At 44.0% G+C, this 21435-nt stretch overlaps 1 protein-coding gene across 1 annotated transcript in view; it reads left to right on the top strand.

Moving 5' to 3' along the window:
* The first annotated feature begins 2148 nt into the window (after positions 1-2148).
* The window catches only part of LHFPL6 (LHFPL tetraspan subfamily member 6), a 225255-nt gene continuing 205968 nt past the window's right edge, over positions 2149-21435 (top strand). The window contains exons 1-2 of the mRNA XM_082859305.1: positions 2149-2383; positions 3851-4425. Coding sequence (XP_082715431.1) covers positions 4041-4425 — 385 coding nt within the window. The 5' untranslated portion in view covers positions 2149-2383; positions 3851-4040. The remainder of the gene's footprint in view (positions 2384-3850; positions 4426-21435) is intronic.

The raw sequence follows: 21435 nt of genomic DNA, 5'->3' as shown, positions 1-21435 counted from the left end.
CTTAGGCAGAATCTCAATAGCATTTACTCTGTTTAATAGAATGCAGATAATGAGATATTTTTTGAAGTCCTCCTTTTAGCTGTAAGGTCTCAGCCAAATGACTTACCCTCTCTGTAAAGTAATAATTGTACCTCCTTCCTATTCTTCCGCTTTTATTTTGAGGACTAGATAAAATAGTCTATTAAGAAGACTTAGTGTAGGGACTGAGACACAGCCAGGACTTAAATCTCAGCCAGCCATCTCGGTGCTTCAAACTGCAAACTGAGAAAGTGTCCTAGACCGATATCCACAGTGGGTGTGTGGAGGGTGAGTCCCAATCTCACTCTCATTATTTTGTCTTTATGGAGTCATACCTTCTACCTATACATGATACAGATCTGAAGGCTCTGTGTAATAACTAGGTCATGATACATAACAGAAAGTCAGGCCAACCATTATTAACACAGTCACTGAACTCATTAACCAGTGACTTGTACAAGACAAATAAAAATAACTTAAATCAGAGCATTTGATCAGGGATTCTGATCACGGAAGGCATGCAGGGGAACAGGGAACCATCTGACATTTTATTGAAACAGGTTTTCTCAACCTCAGAACTACTGATATTTGGGGCTGGATAATTCCGGGGGTCTGTCCTGTGCCTTGTAGGGTGTTTAGCAGCACCCCTGACCTCTGCCCACCAGATGCTAGTTCATGATAATCAAAAATATCTCCAGACCTTGCCTAATATCCCCTGGGAGGGGTCATACTCTCCCTTGAGAACCACTGTGAGAAAACTTGATACTACTGTGCATTTTTTTCTTTTTCTGGGAGGCTTATCCGTTTCACCATATTCTTAAAAAGGTCTATGACCTCATAAAGGGTTGGAACTAATTACACAAAGCCTTTCAAAATAATAATGAAAGAACGCACATCTCCAGCTATAATAAAAAAAAAGTACTCTACCATAGCTAATTAAAAGGGTACAATTTGAAAATTTACTATGAAATATATACCTACCCAGTTATTAACTTTCAACTGCTTTGAAAAAGCACAAACTGTACTGAGGAAGTAGCTACTTCACAAACTGCTATTCCCAGATGGCAGGATTCTTAAAATACCGTCTTCAGCAGAGACCCACAGTCTACTGAATGTAGCTCTAAATTTCCAGAGAGGTTAGCGCTAATGACAAGAAAAGAAAAAAAAAAACCTTAAGTCCAGAGGGGAAATCAGAATCCGTGTTTCTCAGTAAAGAAATTCAATGGCGGTATTGATTGCAAAATTGATTGGACGGAGGGATGGAAGAGAAAGGGGGGAGGGGAAGAGAGAGGAGAGGGGGAGAGCGAGAGAGGCAGAGACAGAGAGAGAAAGAGGAGGAGAGAGGGGGACAGACAGGGAGAAATGCTTCGAGAGAGGTTCCTGAAGAGGATGTTTCTTGGGGGAGGCTCGCTGTCATCTCCCCCTGCTTTCTCCCTGGCTTGGCTGGAAAGGCGGCTGCCTGACGGAATCCCTGAGCCTCGGGTTCTCTGCTCTCGCCTCTCATTCCCACGCCCACACTGGCCCTGTTCACCCCCTTACAAAGTGACCACGTGCCAAGAGCTCCTGAAAGCTCAAAAGGGTCACCGCGCCCAGTCTCTGAGGCGTTCCTTTCCATCTCCGTCTCCTAAAGGCGGTCGGAGACCGGAGCTTAAACCCCAAATACCAGACCCCCGAAAAGCGAACAGGGAGCGTGTTTCATCTTCCAAGCCCCTGGCGAGCATCCGAGAGGACAAGCAACTTTCGCCCCTACTTCTCGGTCTCTGCCTCCGCCACTCTCGCGTTGGAAGGAGTCGCGGGGCCACGAAGGCGGGAGAGGGCTCGGGGCTGGAGGAGCCCAGACAGCCGCCCAGGGGGTGGGAGGAGACCCCGGCGCTCGGCGGCCGCGCCCCCCGCCCCGCCCCGCCCCGCGTGCCGGGAGGGTCCCCGCCTTGGCGCGCCGCGCCCTCGCCGCGTCCGCTCCGAGTCCCGGCGGGCGCGAGGGGAGGGGACAGGAGAGAGAGGAGGGCCGGGCGGCGGAGGGGAGGAGGCGCTGCGTGCCTCGCCTGCCAAAGGCAGATCCGCCCCTCCGCCCGCGAGCTACAGCGCCCCGCGCGCGGCCACAGCGCTCCGCCCGAGCCGCCGCCAGAGAGCCGCGGGAAGCGGGGCTGCACGGGCGGCGGCGCCGCGCGTCCTCCCGGAGCCCTCCGCCTGCTGCCGGCCCCTGCTCTCCCTCCCGCGTCGGGCCCGGGGGCTCCGCGGCTGTTAGGGACCGCGGCGAAGAGGGAAGGACGGTCTTGCGTGCCGTGGATGCTCCGCCCGGGAGAGACAGCAAGTTGTGAGTGCGCCCCGGCGCCGGCAGAGAAGGTGGCCGCCGCCCGCCAGCCATGTGAGTCCGCGCGCGGCTGCCCCGGGGCGCGGGCTCCGCTCCTTTTTTCTCCGGACGCCGGAGTTGGGCTGCTCCCGGGCTCCGGACTTCCTGAGCTGGGCTGCCGGCCGGCTCTCCCTGCCCGCCGCGTCCGCTGCTGGCGTCTGCCTCCGGGGGGTGCTGCCTGCCCATCCTCATCCGCTCCCTCCGCGCGGAGCCGGCTGGAAAACGCCCCTCTCCCGCTTTGGGGGTTGAGGGATCCTTGTGTGTTTTCGGGGTGGAGTGGGGGAGGCCTTTGCCGGGGGCTGGCTAACCCCGGGGCGCGTTGCCCCAGCGCGAGGTGAGGGCGGTCTCCACCCCACGTCCCCGTGCCACCCGTCTTCCCCAGCCTCCGGGCCCAGCAGACCAACTTCAGCCGCTAATGCTGATGCTGACCGCAGTTGACAAGATTTAAAAAAACAAACAAGTAGCCGGAACTCCCCTGGAGTGACACACTGGGGTGGAAATGGGGTGGTGGGTGGGAAGGAAAGGGCAGGGGCGAGGGTTGGGAAAGGAGGGGGTGGGTGACGTCAAGCTGGAGTTAAAAGAGTCCTGGGGACGGAACTGGGGTGCGTGGCTCTGGGCTTCTGCATTCGCTGTGAAAAGTGTGGGAAGTGGTTCTGGAACTCTTTCTCAGAGGGAGGGAGGTATGGAAGTGAATGCACGTGGAATCACTAGAATGACTGGGGTTCGATGTAGAGTCCTGGCAGGTTGGGGTTCGATGTAGAGTCCTGGCAGGTGTGGATTCTTTTTCAGATTAGATAGTGACACTCGTTCAGCAGTAGAGATGGGTCCAATAATTTAATTGGAGGCCGTGAATCAAAATTGCAGGTATGAAAATAAGCCGTACGCAGGCTTTCTTTCGTTGACACTAGAAGCTAGTTGAGATTGAAAGCATTCACAAACGCTACTGAATGAGGACTGGGGATGCCTAATAGTTCCATCCATTCTGTATGCCTGGGCAGTGTGTAATTGTGATCCTAGTTATTTTGTTCGGGCTCGTGCAGAGTGTTAATGCACCTAAAGGGACACAGAGAAGTTGCGACAAGTTATGAGCATGAACTTGCAAGCCAACTGAACAAACCCCGGTATGGTTCATTTTATTATAACATTCGGAATTATGTTTACTGCCGGTAAATATGCTACATTACTTTTAATGTGAGTATACGAAATGAATTCACTGGCTTGGCAAGTAGAAGTCATGCATTTCTTTAAGTGCATGAGTTAATTTGGGGACATTTATAGGAGATAAGGACATGAAAAAGGTTTGAGCCAGTCTGACAACATTTGAATTACGGAGAAGTTTATAGAGAGAAGGGATTCTTCTCACTTTTGAAGTATGGAGGCATCTTTGACTGTTTATTAATTGAAAGTTGTAGACCAACTGAATCGGTGTTAATCGCATTTCTAAAAACATTTAACTTTTAATATTTCTTATGGTTTTACCAGGGACCATCTTCCTTACTGCACAGGATGGGAAGTTGATGCCCAGTAAGGCTGAAGATCCGTTCTGTTAATAGACACTCTCCCATCACAGAACTGTGGATTACCTGTTTGTCCCCGGTGGTTTCACACCTTCACTCCCTCCTGCAGACCCAGAACAGTTACTTTGGGTCCTCTTTGCCCCGTCTGGTGAAAGATGGCATCCAGTCTGACTTGCACCGGGGTCATCTGGGCTTTGCTCTCGTTTCTTTGTGCTGCCACCTCCTGCGTGGGGTTCTTCATGCCTTACTGGCTCTGGGGATCTCAGCTGGGCAAGCCTGTGTCCTTCGGTACTTTCCGGAGGTGCTCGTATCCCGTGCACGATGAGAGTCGGCAGATGATGGTGATGGTGGAGGAATGTGGGCGCTACGCCTCCTTCCAGGGCATCCCCAGCACAGAATGGAGGATTTCTACCATCGTGACAGGCCTGGGCTGTGGCCTCCTCCTGCTTGTGGCGCTCACCGCCCTCATGGGCTGCTGTGTGTCGGAGCTCATCTCCCGGACAGTGGGAAGAGTGGCTGGAGGAATTCAGTTTCTGGGGGGTAAGTGACTTCGCTAAATTTACATTGTTTACTGGAACCCCAAAGCAATATTGAAAGTTGTGTTCCAGTTATCTACTGAGATTATGGTAATTGACCCTTGGAACGCTCAGGGGACATAGGCTCTGGGGACAGATTGCCAAAGTCAAAGATGCTTTACAACTTCAAGAGCTCTTAATTTCTGTTCATCCTTAAACATGGACACCATTGGCCTGCTCAGTGCCACATCTGTGAGGCAGTAGCGTCTAGGTTGTTTATAATGTAGTCCAGGAGACGGTCTGGATTTTATAGCTGCTGGCTCTTTGTGATCAACAACAAGCAATTACAGTATCTGTGTCTTTCTGGAATCCTCAGGTCTTAGGAGATGAACCCTTCATAGAAAAGTAGAAAAGGTTTTTGATTGAACATTGTCATCATAAGCCTTTTATCCTTTTTGGTGGATGTAAAATTGAGCCCTGCCCCACCTTAAACTATATTTCTAAATAAATGATGACTGTTTTAAATGAGAGATCAGTTTTACATGAACAACTATGAATTTAACCATGCCACAAAGATAGGCTTCAGTACCTTGTTAGGGCTGAACTTCTCCCGGTGCTTTTGCTGTGAAGGAGAAAAAAAAAAAGAGTATTTAGCAAGTGATGTGTGTTTGTTTCAAAGGGACTGGCCAGTCTCACTAACACTAGAAAAGATTTGATTTTTACTTGGGTTGCCTCCAACAAGTATTGCTTCAATATCTCTGGTCATATGGTTTTAATTATACTTCATGTATTTTCTGCTGTGCTTTCACCTCCATTTTTCAACCTGACGGGTTGAACTCGTGTGATTTATAGTCTGCCTTGCTGAAACAGGACAAACTCTGTAGATAGTACAGAGTTCAAGAAAACAGGAAGCCAGGAAAACGTATAAAATGTATTCGTAACTTCATTACAAAGTAAAAGTCTGTTGCTCTTTCATTGGGTGTTTTCTCATGGTCTTCGCTGAAAAATGCAGGAGAAAAAAAAACATTAAAAATGGAGAGTTCTGGAGTAGAGTCTATATTGGAGAAACCCCAACAGATGATTTCAGATGATTTAATATGAAACCTTCAAGTAACATTTTGGGTCAGAAAATTCTTGTGCTAAAAATTCAAGTGGCTGAAAGTTTTGCGTTTCTGAGTCAGAGATACGTTGTTTGCAGTTCTTGATTTCCTTACCAGATGTAACTTTTTTCTCATCTGTTTTTTCCCACTGGTCTTGCATCCCACTCTGCCCTAGGAGGCAAGCTGGGGGACTTACTATCCTTCCTCAACTGCCTCACTGTTCAGCATTGAGCACAAGTCTTGCGTGTGATGTGTGGATTCCTACAGAAAGACAGTACAGTAAAGCTATTAGGCAGTATAATGAGGTTTTTGTAGAGAGTGGAAATACAAACCCAGAGTTAAAAACTTGTTGATACCACAGATTTGAAGAATAGGACTAATGCCAGGAATATTTTTAAGGTTTTTTCCTTTAAGAATAAACTTGATTTGCTGTTGGCGTTTCACTTGGCTCAGGAAAAACACTGGGGCGGTTTCTTTTTCTCCTCTTCTGGTAAATATTCCTTTTCCTTTTCTAATTCGTTTTAGGGCAGGGACTACTGTTATTTCTGGCAGAACAGGAAAGTGCTTACAAAGAGAAATCAGTTTTTATTGATTACCTTTAAACGTGTAATGAAGGAAGGCAACAGGAAGTAAATCTGAGACTGGTGAGATTTATAGATTTGAGGGAATTATAAAGAGCTAAATGTTCTACTTTACATAAAACTCAAGGGGAAAGGCCATTGGGGAAGTTATGTATACTTTTTAAGGGACTGTTTTTTCCTTAGTATATGCTTTTCATGAACTCTGGTTTGGTAAGAGTTACTGACATTGAGCTGAAGATATAGGTTATTATTAGCATTTCTCAAATCCTGGCAGAAACTAATTCTGAATGTAAAACCTAAGAGGGCTTTTCTGATTCGAGCCTTTTGAGGGCCCGAGTAAGTAAATACATCCCATTACCCAAGACAGTAGTCATTTTAGAATTAAAAAATAACTTGAATTACGGAAAAGGTTTTGAAAAATCTGCCATTAAACATTACCATTTAGTGATAGACCAGTTGACCAAAAAAATGCTTCAGAAAGAATTACTCCTGTTGTTCATTTCATAATTGTTTGAGTTTTTATTCATAAGAAAAAGTGGTAAATAATTTTATTTTATGAAAGTTTTCATAAAATGGGTGGGTTTCATAAAGACTGCAAAATACCAAACCACTGGGTTCTATGAAATCCATCAATGGCCATGCTTCCGAAATACAGTCAAAGTGCAGGGCACTCTGCTATAAGGCGGATTCTTCTACTAAAAATGATTCACCCAGAAAGGTTATGTTTAGCTAAAGTTAGGATTGCTCCAGAACAACAGGAAACAGGATAATGGCAAAGTACAGAGGCATCCTACTTAAACATGCCTGCTGTGTCTGGAGTTTGCACATATGGTGTAACATCAGGCAGTAAAACCCCTGCAGTACTTTGGAACTAGTTAAAGGACAAAGTGTCAACCTTCATTTTGAATTGTCTTGCTGTGGTTGGTTAGAGGTCAAAATGTCACCTGTAAACGGGTGGAACAACACAGAATGGGACTGTTGTCCATGGACATTTACTACCTATAAAAGAAATACTTCAAGGAATCAATGACTTCTGCCTTTCTTGTGGTAACTTGAGCATAAACTTTAATTGCCACCATCTCCATCTTATATTTGAAGTCATGTCTTGGTCGTAATTTTTAAAAATGAGCCTGGGTTGAATTTTACCCTCAATTGAATTTTTAAAAGCCATGTAGAAAGCCTTTGAGAAATATCACGTGTAATAAAAATGTTAACATGCAGAGATTATGATAATGGTGTTATGAGAAAATAGAGGTTGTAATGTTGTTTTTGTTTGTGGAACACAAAATCATGTGCTTTCAAATACTGTTGTAGTCATTAAGTACTTTAACAGAATTTTTGAAACTTCATACCAAACTTTTGACGTACGTGTTAGTAAAATATCTTATTTACATGCTCTGTAAGTGAAGCATGTAAGAACGCCGTAAAGACATATTAAGGCTATCTTAAGTTCTGCCCACTGGTGCTTGCAATTGTCAGGGTCTGAATTTGTAGATTTCATCTTTGGAAACTGCTGGCGATCTAACGAGGGGGTATGGAAAAGAGTCCCAAATTGGTATTATTCCACATTTAGTTTGGATGTGAGTCACATATATGTATAAAATGAGTGTAGACTACTAATCAGTGGCAAACAACTACCTTCCCAGTGTAGATACTGCTCTGTCCTGAGAAGCCAGGGGAGACCCATCTCCTCAACTAATTGATGGTTACGTGCTGCTCAAGACGGTAATGATGACAGAGTGTTTCTTAGAGCATCCCTGTCTCTGTGCTGAAAGCATCATTGCCTCTCCAGAGTCCCCTCACTGTAGGGCTCCACCTGGGCTGTCTTTCATCCCTTTGGGTGAGGGCTTGGGACTTCTCCCCTTGCTGCACTTTGAACCTGACCTGACGTATGGTGTGTCCCATCATGCTTTCCTTCATATCCAGGCTCTGTCAAGTGACAGCTGAGGAATAAGATAAGTAAGTGTTGGCGTATTAATGGGCATGGTGGCTTTTTAGTGACAGTGTCTTAACTGAAAGAAGTTGCTCTAATTTTAAGAAATCGAGCCATTTCTTGGGCCAGTTGCGGGGGCAGGCAGAGCTCTCTTTGTTCCTCTTTAAATTGCGCCCCACAGATCACAAACTCCTCCTGTTTCCTTCAGCTCCCTCTAACCTTACAATATAAAGTCCAGGCAAGCGGCCTTGAGTTCTGAGCCGGTGGTTCTCAAACTTTAGCATGCATCGGAGTCACCCTCAGGACTTTTTAACAGATTTTTGGAGCCCACCCAGGGCGGCTCCCTGATTAGTAGGTTTTGGGGGGTTGGCCAGGGGAGTTGATAATGTGTATTTCTAACAAGTTCCCAGATGATGCTGGTTCTGAGACCACCACCTTGAGAACCCTGCTCTAAGTTCATCATTTTGTACTTTTTAAGATGTGACTTCTGGTAGATGGCTTACATTCAGAATTTAGTTAATGTTTAGTTTTTATCATGATCTTATTTACACCTCTCTGACTGGACTGTAAAAAGACCCCATGTCTGTGGTTTGGTATTGACTGAACACATCGATCTAGCCTGTTTTTTTTTTTTTTTTTTTTTTTTTGTGGTACGCGGACCTCTCACTATTGTGGCCTCTCCAGCTGTGGAGCACAGGCTCCGGACGCGCAGGCTCAGCGGCCATGGCTCACGGGCCCAGCCGCTCCGCAGCATGTGGGATCCTCCCGCACCGGGGCACGAACCCGTGTCCCCTGCATCGGCAGGCGGACTCTCAACCACTGCGCCACCAGGGAAGCCCATATCCTGGTTTTTGACACAGAAAATTATCCTGGAATTCTCTCTCTTAATACATATTATATACACATCATAATGATCATTTATATATTATATATGTATTCTTTTATTTATCATTGCCCTATACCAGAAACAAGATTTGACAGATGGAGAACTCAAAATAAGACCTTAATACATCCTCTATAGTTCTCAGGCAGTGGATTTGTGGTAAGGAATTGGCTAACTGAAAGACGTAAAGATCTTACTGCAGTAGGACCTTGTTGTCCATCCATTCTGTACATACTAGTTTGCATCTGCTAATCCCAAACTTCCAATCCTTCCCTCTCCCACCCTCCTCCCCGCCCTCTGCCTTGGCAACCACAAGTCTTTTCTCCATGTCTGTGAGTCGATTTCCGTTTCATAGGTAGTTTCATTTGTGCCCTAGTTGAGGAGAATCGTTTGATTTTTAACTTGCTTGCCTTTGTTGCCACCATCTAACACAGCTGTAGCCTGATCCTTCTGAGGCCACGGTCTGTCTGGACTGGTTAACTTCACTAAGACATAGATTGCAGATTGGTTCGTTGCCTTGTAAAAAACGTATTTTCAGTTACAAGGAAAACCACCTGAGGCATGTGAATTCACAACCAATTCTAAAAGAAAAACTTTAAACGCACACTCAAGAGGGCTTTACCTCATCCTGTATAGGTAGCATCACGAAATGCATCCAGTTTGTTCTCCAAACAAACTCATCACTGTGACACTGTTGGTACTTGAGCTCTGCAGCTACCTCCAGCTTGGCAAGGGTGTCTTGTTGTGTGTGTTGCTTACAATCAGAAAGAAAAACAGCATTAAGTTCAAAACTTTTATCCCTGGAGGTCATTGAAATTCATCTTTTTGTTTTCATGAGGCATCACCCTCAAGTGTGTTCTGGGGAGCACTGGCTCCGGAGGGAGTACCAGTAGGTATTGAAAAAGCAGAATCATTTTGGGAACAAGTAGATTGGAGAAACACTTGGTTATGGAAAGTTAATAAATTTCATTACAGCAGAACTTCACAGAGCCTGGAGTATGTCAATGCTTATACCAATCTCCTGGGGGCGTGGGGAAGGTATAGTATTAAGTGTAGTATTAAGTGTAGTATTAAGTGTTTCCCTAACTAATTTGGAACTGGCTCCCTGAAGGGACCAGTGGTCCTTGGAACATATTCAGTTCTCATTTCTTTCACCCCAGTGAGGCAGGTAATTTGTTCTCTCTCTCTCTCTCTCTTTTTTTTTAAAACAGCTGTGAACACTGAATTTTAGAGAGCGACACCCAGAGTTATCCCATTAGTTACGTGTTGAGCTGTGAATGCTGTCATCATAATATTAAAGTGTTAATTGAAATTCCACCTTGTATTATATGTAGAATTCAGAATTTCTGACCATTATGAATAGTAAGTCTCTTAACATAGGTGAATATTTTTATTGTTTCTTTGGTCCCCAGTTTATGTTTGTAGTACCATAGAACCACTTGAAGTAATATGATATAGCAACTTTTTGCCAATTCTCAAAACAGGTTAATGTTAATAAGGTAACATGCAGTAGAGAAGCCATTAGGGGAGAATGCCAAAACCTCCAACCAAAGCAAATATGCTGTCTTTAAAAAATTATGTGACAGAAGGATTTATCTCTCATTAATACACGCTGGCCAAGTTTTCTAGTGTAAGTTCCCTAGTGAAAGTTCCCCATTGTTAGAAGCCCTTGTAGTAATCTTTTGTTAAGACCAAAGATAATGTTAATTTTAGAGGACACACTTCTTTTTTCTTTTTAATTGAAGTATAGATGATTTACAATGTTGTGTTAATTTCTGCTATATAGCAAAGTGATTGACACACACACACACACACACACACACACACACACACACACACGTTCTTTTTTTATATTCTTTTCCATTATGGTTTATCACAGGATATTGAATCCAATTCACTGTGCTATACAGTAGGACCTTGTTGTTTATCTCTTCTGTGTATAATGGTTTGCGTCTGCTCACCCCAAACTCCCACTCCATCCCTCCCCCACCCCCTACCCTTGGGAACCACAGGTCTGTTCTCTATGTCTGTGAGTCTGTTTCTGTTTCGTAGGTAGGTTCATTTGGTGAGGACACACTTCTTAAATAACAAAACCAAGGACCTTGTGTCTCTCTTTAGAAACGAAGGATAATGTTCTACTTTGTCAACCTTGATCAATAAAATATTATGATAGAAACATAGAGAGTTCTAGCTAGATCCCTCTAAAGGAGTCTGGCGATTTCCCAGGGACTGTTGAAGGGTCATTTTTAGAAGATCACGAGGTTGGATTCATACCCCAATACCCCAGTGTTGGTGCATTGATATTGCTGACTAATTATTGGGGAATCTAGTTATCCTTTCTTTTCTTTATATGATAGACATCATACCAGTTAGTGATTTTCTTTTAGAATTCATAAAGCTCAAGTGTTAATGTAAGGTCCAGAACTGACCTGCTTATAACTTCAGTGAATAATTTACCTTCCATGTGCCTCATTTTCAGTAATCAGGCAACATCAGATACCATGATGTACTAAAACACATATAAAAATATTGTTGGATAAAAAGAAAGTACCATTTTATGGTTCTTTTTTTCTTGTATGTCCTATCTCTTCAAATAGAACAAGAACTAAGATTTACATTTTGCTTCTATCCCTATGGTGACTAGAATAGTAAATGACATCTTGTATATTCGATTAATACTTGATATATTAGTCTTAATTATTTATTAGCAACATTTTTATTTGAAAAGTGTGACCTTGTTATTCTGTACCTCACAGGACTATTTCAAAGAAGAAATAAAATGTCACAAATGTGAAGACACTTAAAGCAATGACCCCTTAACTGATGTCCCTGTGTAATGTCAGTCTTTTGATAAAAGTGTTCCATAGTCATATATGTTGAAAAGATGTTGCATAATTCTGCATCTCTGTCTTCAAGCACATTTTGAAACCTCTGAATGAACTGTATTATCTGCAATAAAGAAACAAGCTGCTGTGGTCTGAATGTTTGTGACACCCCCGAAATTCATTTGTTGAAATCCTAATGTCAGACGGGATGGTATTAGGAGGTGAGGGCTTTGGGAGATGATTAGGTCCTGAAGGTGGAGCCCTCATGAATGAGATTAATGCCTTTATAAAAGAAGTTTGAGAGAGCATCCTTGCACCTTCTGCCGTGTGAGGATACAAGGAGAAGAGAACCCTCACCCTACCACCCTGACACCGTCATCTTAGACTTCCGGCTTCCAGAACTGGGAGAAATAAATTTCTGTTGTTTCTAAGCCACCTTGTCTGTGGTATTTTGTCATTGCAGCTCGAATGGACCAAGAGACCAGCTTAATTTGTTTAGCACTGTGTTTCACAAACTTATTTGGGAATGGCAGCGTCCTACTTAACCTGTTACAGGCAACAGCATCTTTTTGAATTAATGGGCAGCACAACAAACTTGAGGAAATGCTGAGTTAAAATATGTTATAAATGCAGGGAATTAGTGTTTATGGACATTTAGCAGTATTTATTGAGTGCCTACTATATGTCAGATACCATGCTGGGTGCTGGGATACAAGTTGAGATGAGGTCCCTGCTATAGCGGAGCTCACAGCCTTCTGGAGGAAACCAACATGAGAAGTATAGTCACAACCCAAAGGACTCGTGATGCAGACATCCACTCCGTTGCATACAGTGATCGGCTGGTGAGGCTTGTCCAGCTGCCAGGTGAGATGCTCACCAGCCTCACACGGCGCGCCAGTCATTCTCCGGCATCGCAGGAGACTGCATTTCCCAGAAGCCTCGACACCTGGCATCGGGTAGATGCAGCCAGTGGGAGGCACTTTTGGAGGATGGGAGGCTGTCCGGGAGAAGCCAGGGTTTTTCTCCCTCTCTAGCTCTCCCTTGGGCAGAATCTCCGGCAGCAGTTGTCCCTCCTTCTGGAAAGCCCAGCCCTTCCCGGTCCCAGCTTCCATCAGGAGCCACTGTCGTGATCCTCCCCTAGTCACACGGTCCGGTTCTTCTAGTCGTCAGTAATGCCATCTTCCCCCCAACATCGCTCCAGTCTCATGGATGGTAGCAGTTTTCTGCTGATGCCAGTTTCTGGGTCACCTCTTTAACTCCTGTCTGGCGTTTTAGCTCTTCTATCATCTGTGTAACCAATTTCCTGTATTATATTAAATCCTCTGGGTTTGAAATACTTAGGATGGTTCCTGCTTTCCTGGACCCTGGCTAAAATACAACATATAATTCAAATTCCTACCTTAGCCAAGTGGCAGATTACGTCATACTATGAACTTTTGGGGGGGGGGTTGGTGAATAGGCATAAATCTCAGATGTTTAAAAATGCCCAGGGTCCATTGAAGCGTGCATAAAATGCTGTAGGAGCACAGGAAAGGGAGGGACCTTGTGTCTGGAGGGGTTTGGAAAGGCTTCATAGCAGAGGTGCTATTGAGCTGAGTCAGAAGGATGAGCAGAGGCTCCCTGGGATTTCGAGCAGAGAAAATGTCAAATTCTCAAAGCCAAGGAGTTGTAAAAAGGTCTGATGGGAATTCAGGGAATGGCAGCATACTATAAGGCAGGGGGCAGAGGTGGTGTGACAGAGGATCAGTTCTGAAGGCCCCTGTTCATATTCTGTGGCAAGAAGTCTACACTTAACTAAAGTTAAATGAAGTTTTTGAGTGGTTATGGGTGAAATTGACTTAGGAACTATATAATCCAGTAGCAAGTGAGGAGTAAAGACTGATTTGGGGAAACGACAAAACCAGGGAAGGCAGCAAGAGGCTTGTTACAGCAGGCTTGGCCAGAGATGGTGAGAACCTCATCGAAGCTGTGGGAATACAGAGGAAACGATTTTGAAGACAGTTCTGAGATAGAGGCAAACGGGTTTTGCTGCTCCTATTTTTAGATGAATAAATAAGGAAATGAATGATGTCTCAGTAATTTTATATTTCCGTGTATATAAAAAACTAGGCATTTTTCCCTAGTTCCTCAGAAAATTAGAAAACAAACAAGAAAACATAAATTATAGCAGCTCTGTTTTGATTTACAGAGTGAAACATTTAAAAAAGTAATAAACATTGTTACCACAGTATGTAGATGTAACTTACTGTATAAAATTACAATGCAGACATCTTTAATTTTATAACTGTTTAACATTCTCCTGTGTGCAAATGAGGGTTACTGACTGCTCAGCACACCTGGGGGCTTCTAAGAGGAGCATTCTTGATGACACCTAAAGTGACTCTCAGTGTCGTGTCATTGAACTTCACTGGCTTCTCACAAACAGATATTTTCCTTTTCTCGCCCTAAAAGTGCAGGAAATAATAAGTGTGCAAATACATAAACATAAGGAGATGTAAGATTGATTTTATACATCTTATTTTCATAGAAAATTTGACATTTTCAATTATACCTTTATTTTATCTATAAAGAATAAGTGTTATTGTCAACATGTTTGTAATTGAACATTGCTGTCCATTACGTGTAGTACAGGAATCTTTTAGTTAGGAGACCTAATTGATTCCTGTCATAGCTTATGTTAGTCATGTTACAGCTGCGTAATAAGGCAGAGCAAGAAAGGAAACTGGTTATCCCTTGGTTATTACCTATGAGTTAATATTATCAGTGATTATTATTTATGTGCCATGAGTCATTTGCATTAAAGGCCATGAAACATGAAACGTCCTTGTGTCATTCCATTGTAAGTTACAGTTTCCATATGTTTGTCGATCAAATCTTTGAAAAAAAGAAATGTGCCTTTAAGCTCTAAAATAGTAAGATTCTGTGATGAAATCCAGTCCTCATTTGATATACTCCTCCTTGGTGAGAGTTGCTGTGTATGAGGCATGACTTTCTTAGTGTTTGTTTATCTCTACTTCTGAGCCCCAGAGTTTTCCTAAAACTCATGCCCCAGTGTTACCTTATGACAAGATTACCCAGTTGGTCCTCTCTGCAGTGTATGAACGTACCTTCCGTATGGGTAGCAGATTGTAGCTGATGATGTTGGGAGGAACTGGGCAGGCCAGGATTCCCTACGGGACCATGGCATTCCACTGTGCATGTGGCTGGAAAGGGGGACATAGGTTCATGGTCAAAGTCGGTATAGCCTTTTCTCACTCCTGGCCACAGTCGGCTCCCGTAACAATCCAAGCTCCCCGTACTATTTCTCCCCCTCCACATATGTGCACCGTTGTCTTGGATGTGGATGTAGGATTTCCCATGTTCTCTTCTTGGACCTACAATGGAGTCACTGTATTCTACAGTTGAGTGTGCGGTAGGACATCGTTTTTGCTGCTGTTCATGTGTGTTGTATGTTTGTTTTGTTTTTAGGGGTTGCATTACCTGATTTAAATAGGAAATTATAATCCTTAGGTATTCAGACAATTCTTTGATAATCTCTATAGTCACCTTGCCTCATAAACCACGCCTCCTGCGGGCGTCCTGCTGCTCATAACCACAGCCTCCTTCTAGGAGGTGCACAGACAGGGCTTGCCAAATCACGTTGATTGTATTTCCACCCTATGTTTTGTATCTTCTGAGTTGGCCAGAAAGTTTGGAAAGATGTTACAGAAAAACCCAAATGAACTTTTTGGCCAACCCAGTACATTTGTCTCTTCCATTTCCCAGAGTCTAAGGAGGGGACAGCAAAGCCCAAGCACTCCAGGTGCAGTTTGGTGAGACTTTATCTTATTGAGGGACCTTGAGGGTAGGGAAAATAAAGAAATCAAGGCAGAGCCAATCCTTGCTTTATCAAGGCAAAGCAAGATGGGAGGAGAAGAAAAGGGATCCTGCCGCTGCTTAGACAAGGAGGTCATGTGACTCCCCAACAAATGCGAAAGCATTTTCAGAAGGAATTTGATCAGTAGTGAGACATTCCGGAGCTCCTGTTGTCCCTATACCTGGCCCTTTTGACTTTTTCCATCAATCGGCAGTGCTGAGGACCCAGGAGAAAGGACGCAGGGTCTGCAGCCGAGTTTGGCTAAGGCTGGCAGCAGCTGCCCTGCTTGGCAGCCTACTCAGTACATACATCTCACAGGGCCTGGAGGATGTCCACCAAAGAACATCTCCTGAATCCACGGTTTGTGGTTCTGGGTCGGGGGGACTTCAAGGTGGAAGGTTAGGTGGGCAGTTGGCAACATGGGCACAGAGCTCATGAGAGAGACCAGGGTTAAATGTATAGATTTATAGTGTCTTTGAGAACCTTCTATGAGAAAGTATTACTTCAGTCACTCTTCAAAAGACACGGGGGCTTCCCTGATGGCGCAGTGGTTAAGAATCGCCTGCCAATGCAGGGGACACGGGTTCGAGCCCTGGTCCGGGAAGATCCTACATGCCGCGGAGCAACTAAACCCATGTGCCACAACTACGGAGCCTGTGCTCTAGAGCCCGTGAGCCACAGCTACTGAGCCTGCACTCTAGAGCCTGCGAGCCACAACTACTGAAGCCTGCGCGCCTAGGGCCCATGCTCCGCAACAAGAGAAGCCACCGCAATGAGAAGCCCGCGCACTTCAACAAAGAGTAGCCCTCGCTCGCTGCAACTAGAGAAAACCCACGCACAGCAACAAAGACCCAACACAGCCATAAATAAATAAAATAAAATAAAATAAAATAAATAAATAAGACATGGGGGGGCTTCCCTGGTGGCGCAGTGGTTGAGAATCCGCCTGCCAATGCAGGGGACATGGGTTTGATCCCTGGTCCGGGAAGATACACATGCTGTGGAGCAGCTAAGCCCGTGTGCCACAACTACTGAGCCTGTGTGCTGCAACTACTGAAGCCGGTGCGCCTAGAGCCCATGCTCTGCAACAAGAGAAGCCTGCGCACCGCAATGAAGACCCAACACAGCCAAAAAAAACAAAAACAAACAAAAAAAAACATGGCTTTTATATCCTGACTCTTTTACCATTTGACTGTCCTGGTTGGAAGGGAAGCTCCTGGCTGTGTCTGACTCAATCAGTTTTTTTTTTTGAAGATTTTTTTTTTTTTTTTGATGTGGACCACTTTTTTTTAAAGTCTTTATTGAGTTTGTTACAATAGTGCTTCTGTTTTATGTTTTGGTTTTTTGGCCCCAAGGCATGTGGGAGCTTAGCTCCCCGACCAGGGATCGAACCTGCACCCCTTGCGTTGGAAGGCAAAATCCTAACCACTGGACCACCAGGGAGGGAGGCCCTTCAATCATCAGTTCTAAGCTTGCCCTCGGACAGTGACAGCTGCTCAACAGCTCCTCTGCTGGTGGACGGGGCTTTGTAGGAATAGATTTTATTTTCCGGGAATAGATGGAAGAACACTCAAGGTAGGAACACAAATCACACTGCATGATGTTCACTAACATAAAGGCACCTTGAGGAAGGAAGAAGCTAGAAATGTAGTGGAAAAAGCAGAGGTGTGAAGGATGAATATTTTAACTTAAAAAAAATTTGGGGGTCTCATGCATAAAGATGGCATTCTATTTTGATTGCCTGGTGGAAGAAAGTTGGTTAGTTCATTTATCTCATCCACCCACTGGTGGCTATCCTGATTATAGGCTCCTGGTCGGGCACCATTTAAAATTCACTTTGGCTGCCTGTGACCTTGGTGCCCAGCAGGTTTCACGAAATTACACAGCAGTGAGCTCTTCTTCTCTGTGTGGCGCTATTTTACGTACATTTGACTTCAGTGTAATTTCAGCCAGTCGTGCTTTGTGTGGTGTGGTTTTACCATAATCGTCTTGCAGTCCACTCAGAGCAGATCTGGAAATCTGAATCTGATGAGACTTTAAGATGGTGGAAAATATTGGAGGAGGGAAATGTTTTCATTTCTCCATCCTTCCGCTGTTTAGCTTGTGAGGCTTGTAAGTTGTGGCTGATTGTTTTTGTAGCATTACTTATAGCCTAGGATTAGAATAACAGAAGTTTGCCCCACATGGGATGCTTCAGAATTTGGCACGCAATCAGACTGCAGAAGAAACAGTTTCTGTAAGACTGTAAGTAAAATGAAATGTTCGTACTTTTTTGTTCTTGTGTTTACATTTTTCTCTGGCTTTGTGTTGTTGTGTAAAGCCAAGTGAACACAGGATCTGGACAGACAGGGTTGAATTCTGCCACGCATCAGCTTTGTGGCCCTGGGAAAGCAACTCACTCAGCCTCCGTTCCTTCGCCTATTACTAATAGTAATACTAATTCACTGGGTTTTTGTGAAGTCTACATATGTGTAAGTCATGTAATATCAGGCCTGAAAAGGTAGCTTCCCAGCAAATGGTGTCCATTACCAATTGTTTATTTGACTTAAAAGTTTACACTTTAACTGAAAAAGTTAATAAGCTTCGTTCATTACACAAATATTTATTGAATCCCTGCTCTCTGTTAGGCAGCGTTCTAGATATGAGGGTAACATAATGAATAGAACCAAACCAAGAAAGTGCTATAAAGAGCTAAAATAACTTTGATTATACTTTCGTCTATTTTTACTTTGCTATTGCACTCTGCTGCATTTCCCAAACTAAGTTTTGAACTAGTGATAGTCTTATCTGCAGGTGACTTACTACTCAGGACCTAGTAAATACACCTTGTCACTAGCTGTATCTGACCCCTGTGGATCATAATTTGAGATGCAATCTAAATAGATATTCTCAACATCTGGACAAGTGTTTTTTCTTTGCTTGTTTGTTTTAGCTCGTGTTCCCACGTTGTGGGTTTTCTCCATCTCGGTGGTATTTTTCTGTACTATCTTTAGGTTTTGTGACGTTTCTTCCTTCAACCCTCTATCTCTCCTCGGACGCACCCCGACGTATTCACAGCCTGATTACTACCTGTCCATGTTTTTATCCCTTTCAAATAACCACAGAGACCAACTGAAAGGAAAATTAGTTCTTTAGAGTTCCAGGTCAACTAATGTTAGCTACTTTTAATGCATCATTTTATAATATACAGAACACTTTTGTGCAGATTTCCCTATTGAATCTTAAAATCCTGCTGCAGCTTCGTGCTGCGAGAAACAAAAGAAGTAAGTATAATACAAGGTTGTGACCTCAAGGAGTTTATAAATTCATGGCTTTGGTCACTGGACTTTCCCTCAGAAAAATGTCATTGATATTCTACCAACAGCCAGCTTCAGTATTGTGTTCTACAGCTAGATCGTTATTTTATCTTCACAAAATGAACCTTGCCAGTGATACTTGCAGTAATATGTTGCAGTGATGTTCTCTAAGATTAAAGGTCAATTCAGGGGGTTTGGAGCTTTCATTTCTGATCCTGGGGGGAACTGAGCAAAATAAAACGAAAATATCTTTGATGCTTGTATATAATTCTTTGAAAACTGTACCAAGTACATTATAAGAGAAAGATAAAATGTATTTTGAAATTGAGGCTAGAGCAGAACAGAGTGAAACAGTCATTTATTTTGATATCAGGCTGGCCTGTAGAAGGATGAGAAATTTTATCGTCTTGAATGTATTATGAGAAAGTTAATGTAATATGTAGCTATATGTAATTGAACCGTGTTACTACGATAGTCATGACCTCTGAGTGACCATTTAAAAAGCTATTCATTATGAAAAAGCCATTAATTAAAAAGGCATTAAATTGTGTTCCAACTTAGTGTCATGGTGCCCTGTCACATTTATCTCAAACGGCTCAGAGGACTCGTGCTAGGGGGCTGATGTCCATCTTTTGCCTGGGCTCTCTTCCTGCGTACCTGCCTCCCTCCTGGCCATCCTTGTGGTGCCTCTATAGTCATCTTCTTCCCTGAGGTCATGGCCCTTCCTGTTCTAGATTCCTCTGTTGCTCCCTGTAGGATAAAGGCCATTTACACTGTGCCCCACGTGCCCCATTTGTCCCGTTACCATCCACTGGCATCCTTCCTGTGGGTTCCGCTTTGCCCAAACTGAATTTCACAATCTTTCTTCTGCACTCTCCACTCAGTCCCACCTTTGTGCCTTTGCTGGCCCTGTTCCGCTTCCCCTGGACACAGACCCCAAGCTCACTTGCCTTTTAGGGCTTGCTTTGAATGTTGACTTCTCCATAAAGTCTTCTCTGATTGCACAGCTTGAAGGAATCCTGCCTTTCTTGAGCTTCCTTGAAACTTGATCAACTTTTTTTTTTTCTGGTGGAGGCCCTGGAGGGAGGGACACTGTCTCCTGTGTGTGACTGCCCACCCCTCAGCTGCAATCTCTCAGCATACCCTGGACTTATCACAGTATTTACATTCATTTGACGGATGATTTGCTAAAAATCATGCTGGAAAATGTTAACTCCAGGTATTCACGTGAGCAAGCTTCTGATTCGGGGCCCGGGACATGCCTGGCCTGTGTCCTTTGTGTTACACCGTTAATTACTACCCTGCTGCCTTTGGCTAGGTCACTTCCTCTGTCCGGTACTATCACACATGATAGCAAAAGACAGATGTGGTGGAATTTTCTGTTTTGGTTGCCAACGGCCCCGTGCTTGGAATGGAGACCTGTTAAAGTGCAAATATTTCTGATCGAGTTCATTTCAAAAGATGATCTTCTTCTACCTGTTCCCGTTTCAGTTGCATTGGAACCAGCAGACAGTACTGACATAGCCAACCATCGAAAACGTTACTGAAGTAGTTCACAGCTATTTATTCCATGTTGATTTCGTCATTTTTGTCAGGGGTCTTGAATAGGGTTCTTTGGTCCTGTCACTCCACGGTGCTTGAGTCACCCATTTCCTTTATATAAAAACTAACTCGGTTGCTTCTTTCCCGGAAAGGAAAAGGAGAAGTTGTCAGTGATGTGGGTTGAGACGTGCTCTCGGGGTATATTTTAAAGGTGGTAAATGTGCGCAGCAGCCTTCTCTTCTGTTCAGTCTTTGTTGATGGAGAGCATGTCTTATCTGGCGAGCTGCCAGTCTGTTCTTGCTTCCATGTTACCAAACCGTGTTTCTGTATCAAAATATCAGCAGATCTAGCCACCAGTGCTGGGGTTATTGGAGAGATACCCATAAACCATGAGTGAATGTTCGTTCATTAGGGCCACCATGCCGTACTGCCTCTGGTAGATCACAGTGGGACACATAGAGACACTAATGGGACAGTAGCTCACGGGGGTGGGTGGGACTTGGTCCTTTTGAGACAAATGGAACACTTGAGTGTGTGCGCGTTGAGTTTCATTCCTTTAACTGGTCCTTGGAAGCACTTGTGCTCTTTTCCAAAATGCTAACTTTTCCAGATTTGTAAAATGACTTCCTGAAACTGTGAATTCAGTTGGTCCTCGAGTGTCCACTACCTCAGTTTTGCTCAGAGGGGTGCTGCCTTGTCACTCAGTGTGTGGCCTAGAGGAGAGAAGGGACAGATGCTTTTTAAGAGGAACAGCAGAGGTGGGTGTATTTCTTCAGTTTGGGAACACATCCGTTTTAACTGCCACGTGGAATTTTCGTTGAAGTTTTAAAGGTCAGTTTAGCACTTAAATATTTTTCTTATTTAAATGTTATCGTTTTCACTGTTTTTTTTCCCCCTTTAGCCTGTTAACTCCATGAGGATAATGAATATACCTGTCTTATTAGAGTTTCTCCCATTAGCACACAGTAGGTCTCAGCAAATAGCCATTGAATGAATAAATGATTGAATGATTTCTATTC

This window comes from Leucopleurus acutus (genome assembly GCF_964270905.1).
Source record: "Leucopleurus acutus genome assembly, chromosome: 18".
Classification (NCBI taxonomy): Eukaryota; Metazoa; Chordata; class Mammalia; order Artiodactyla; family Delphinidae; genus Leucopleurus; species Leucopleurus acutus.
The sequence above is the reverse complement of the archived record's forward strand: the minus strand, read 5'-3'. Positions and strand labels throughout refer to the sequence as shown.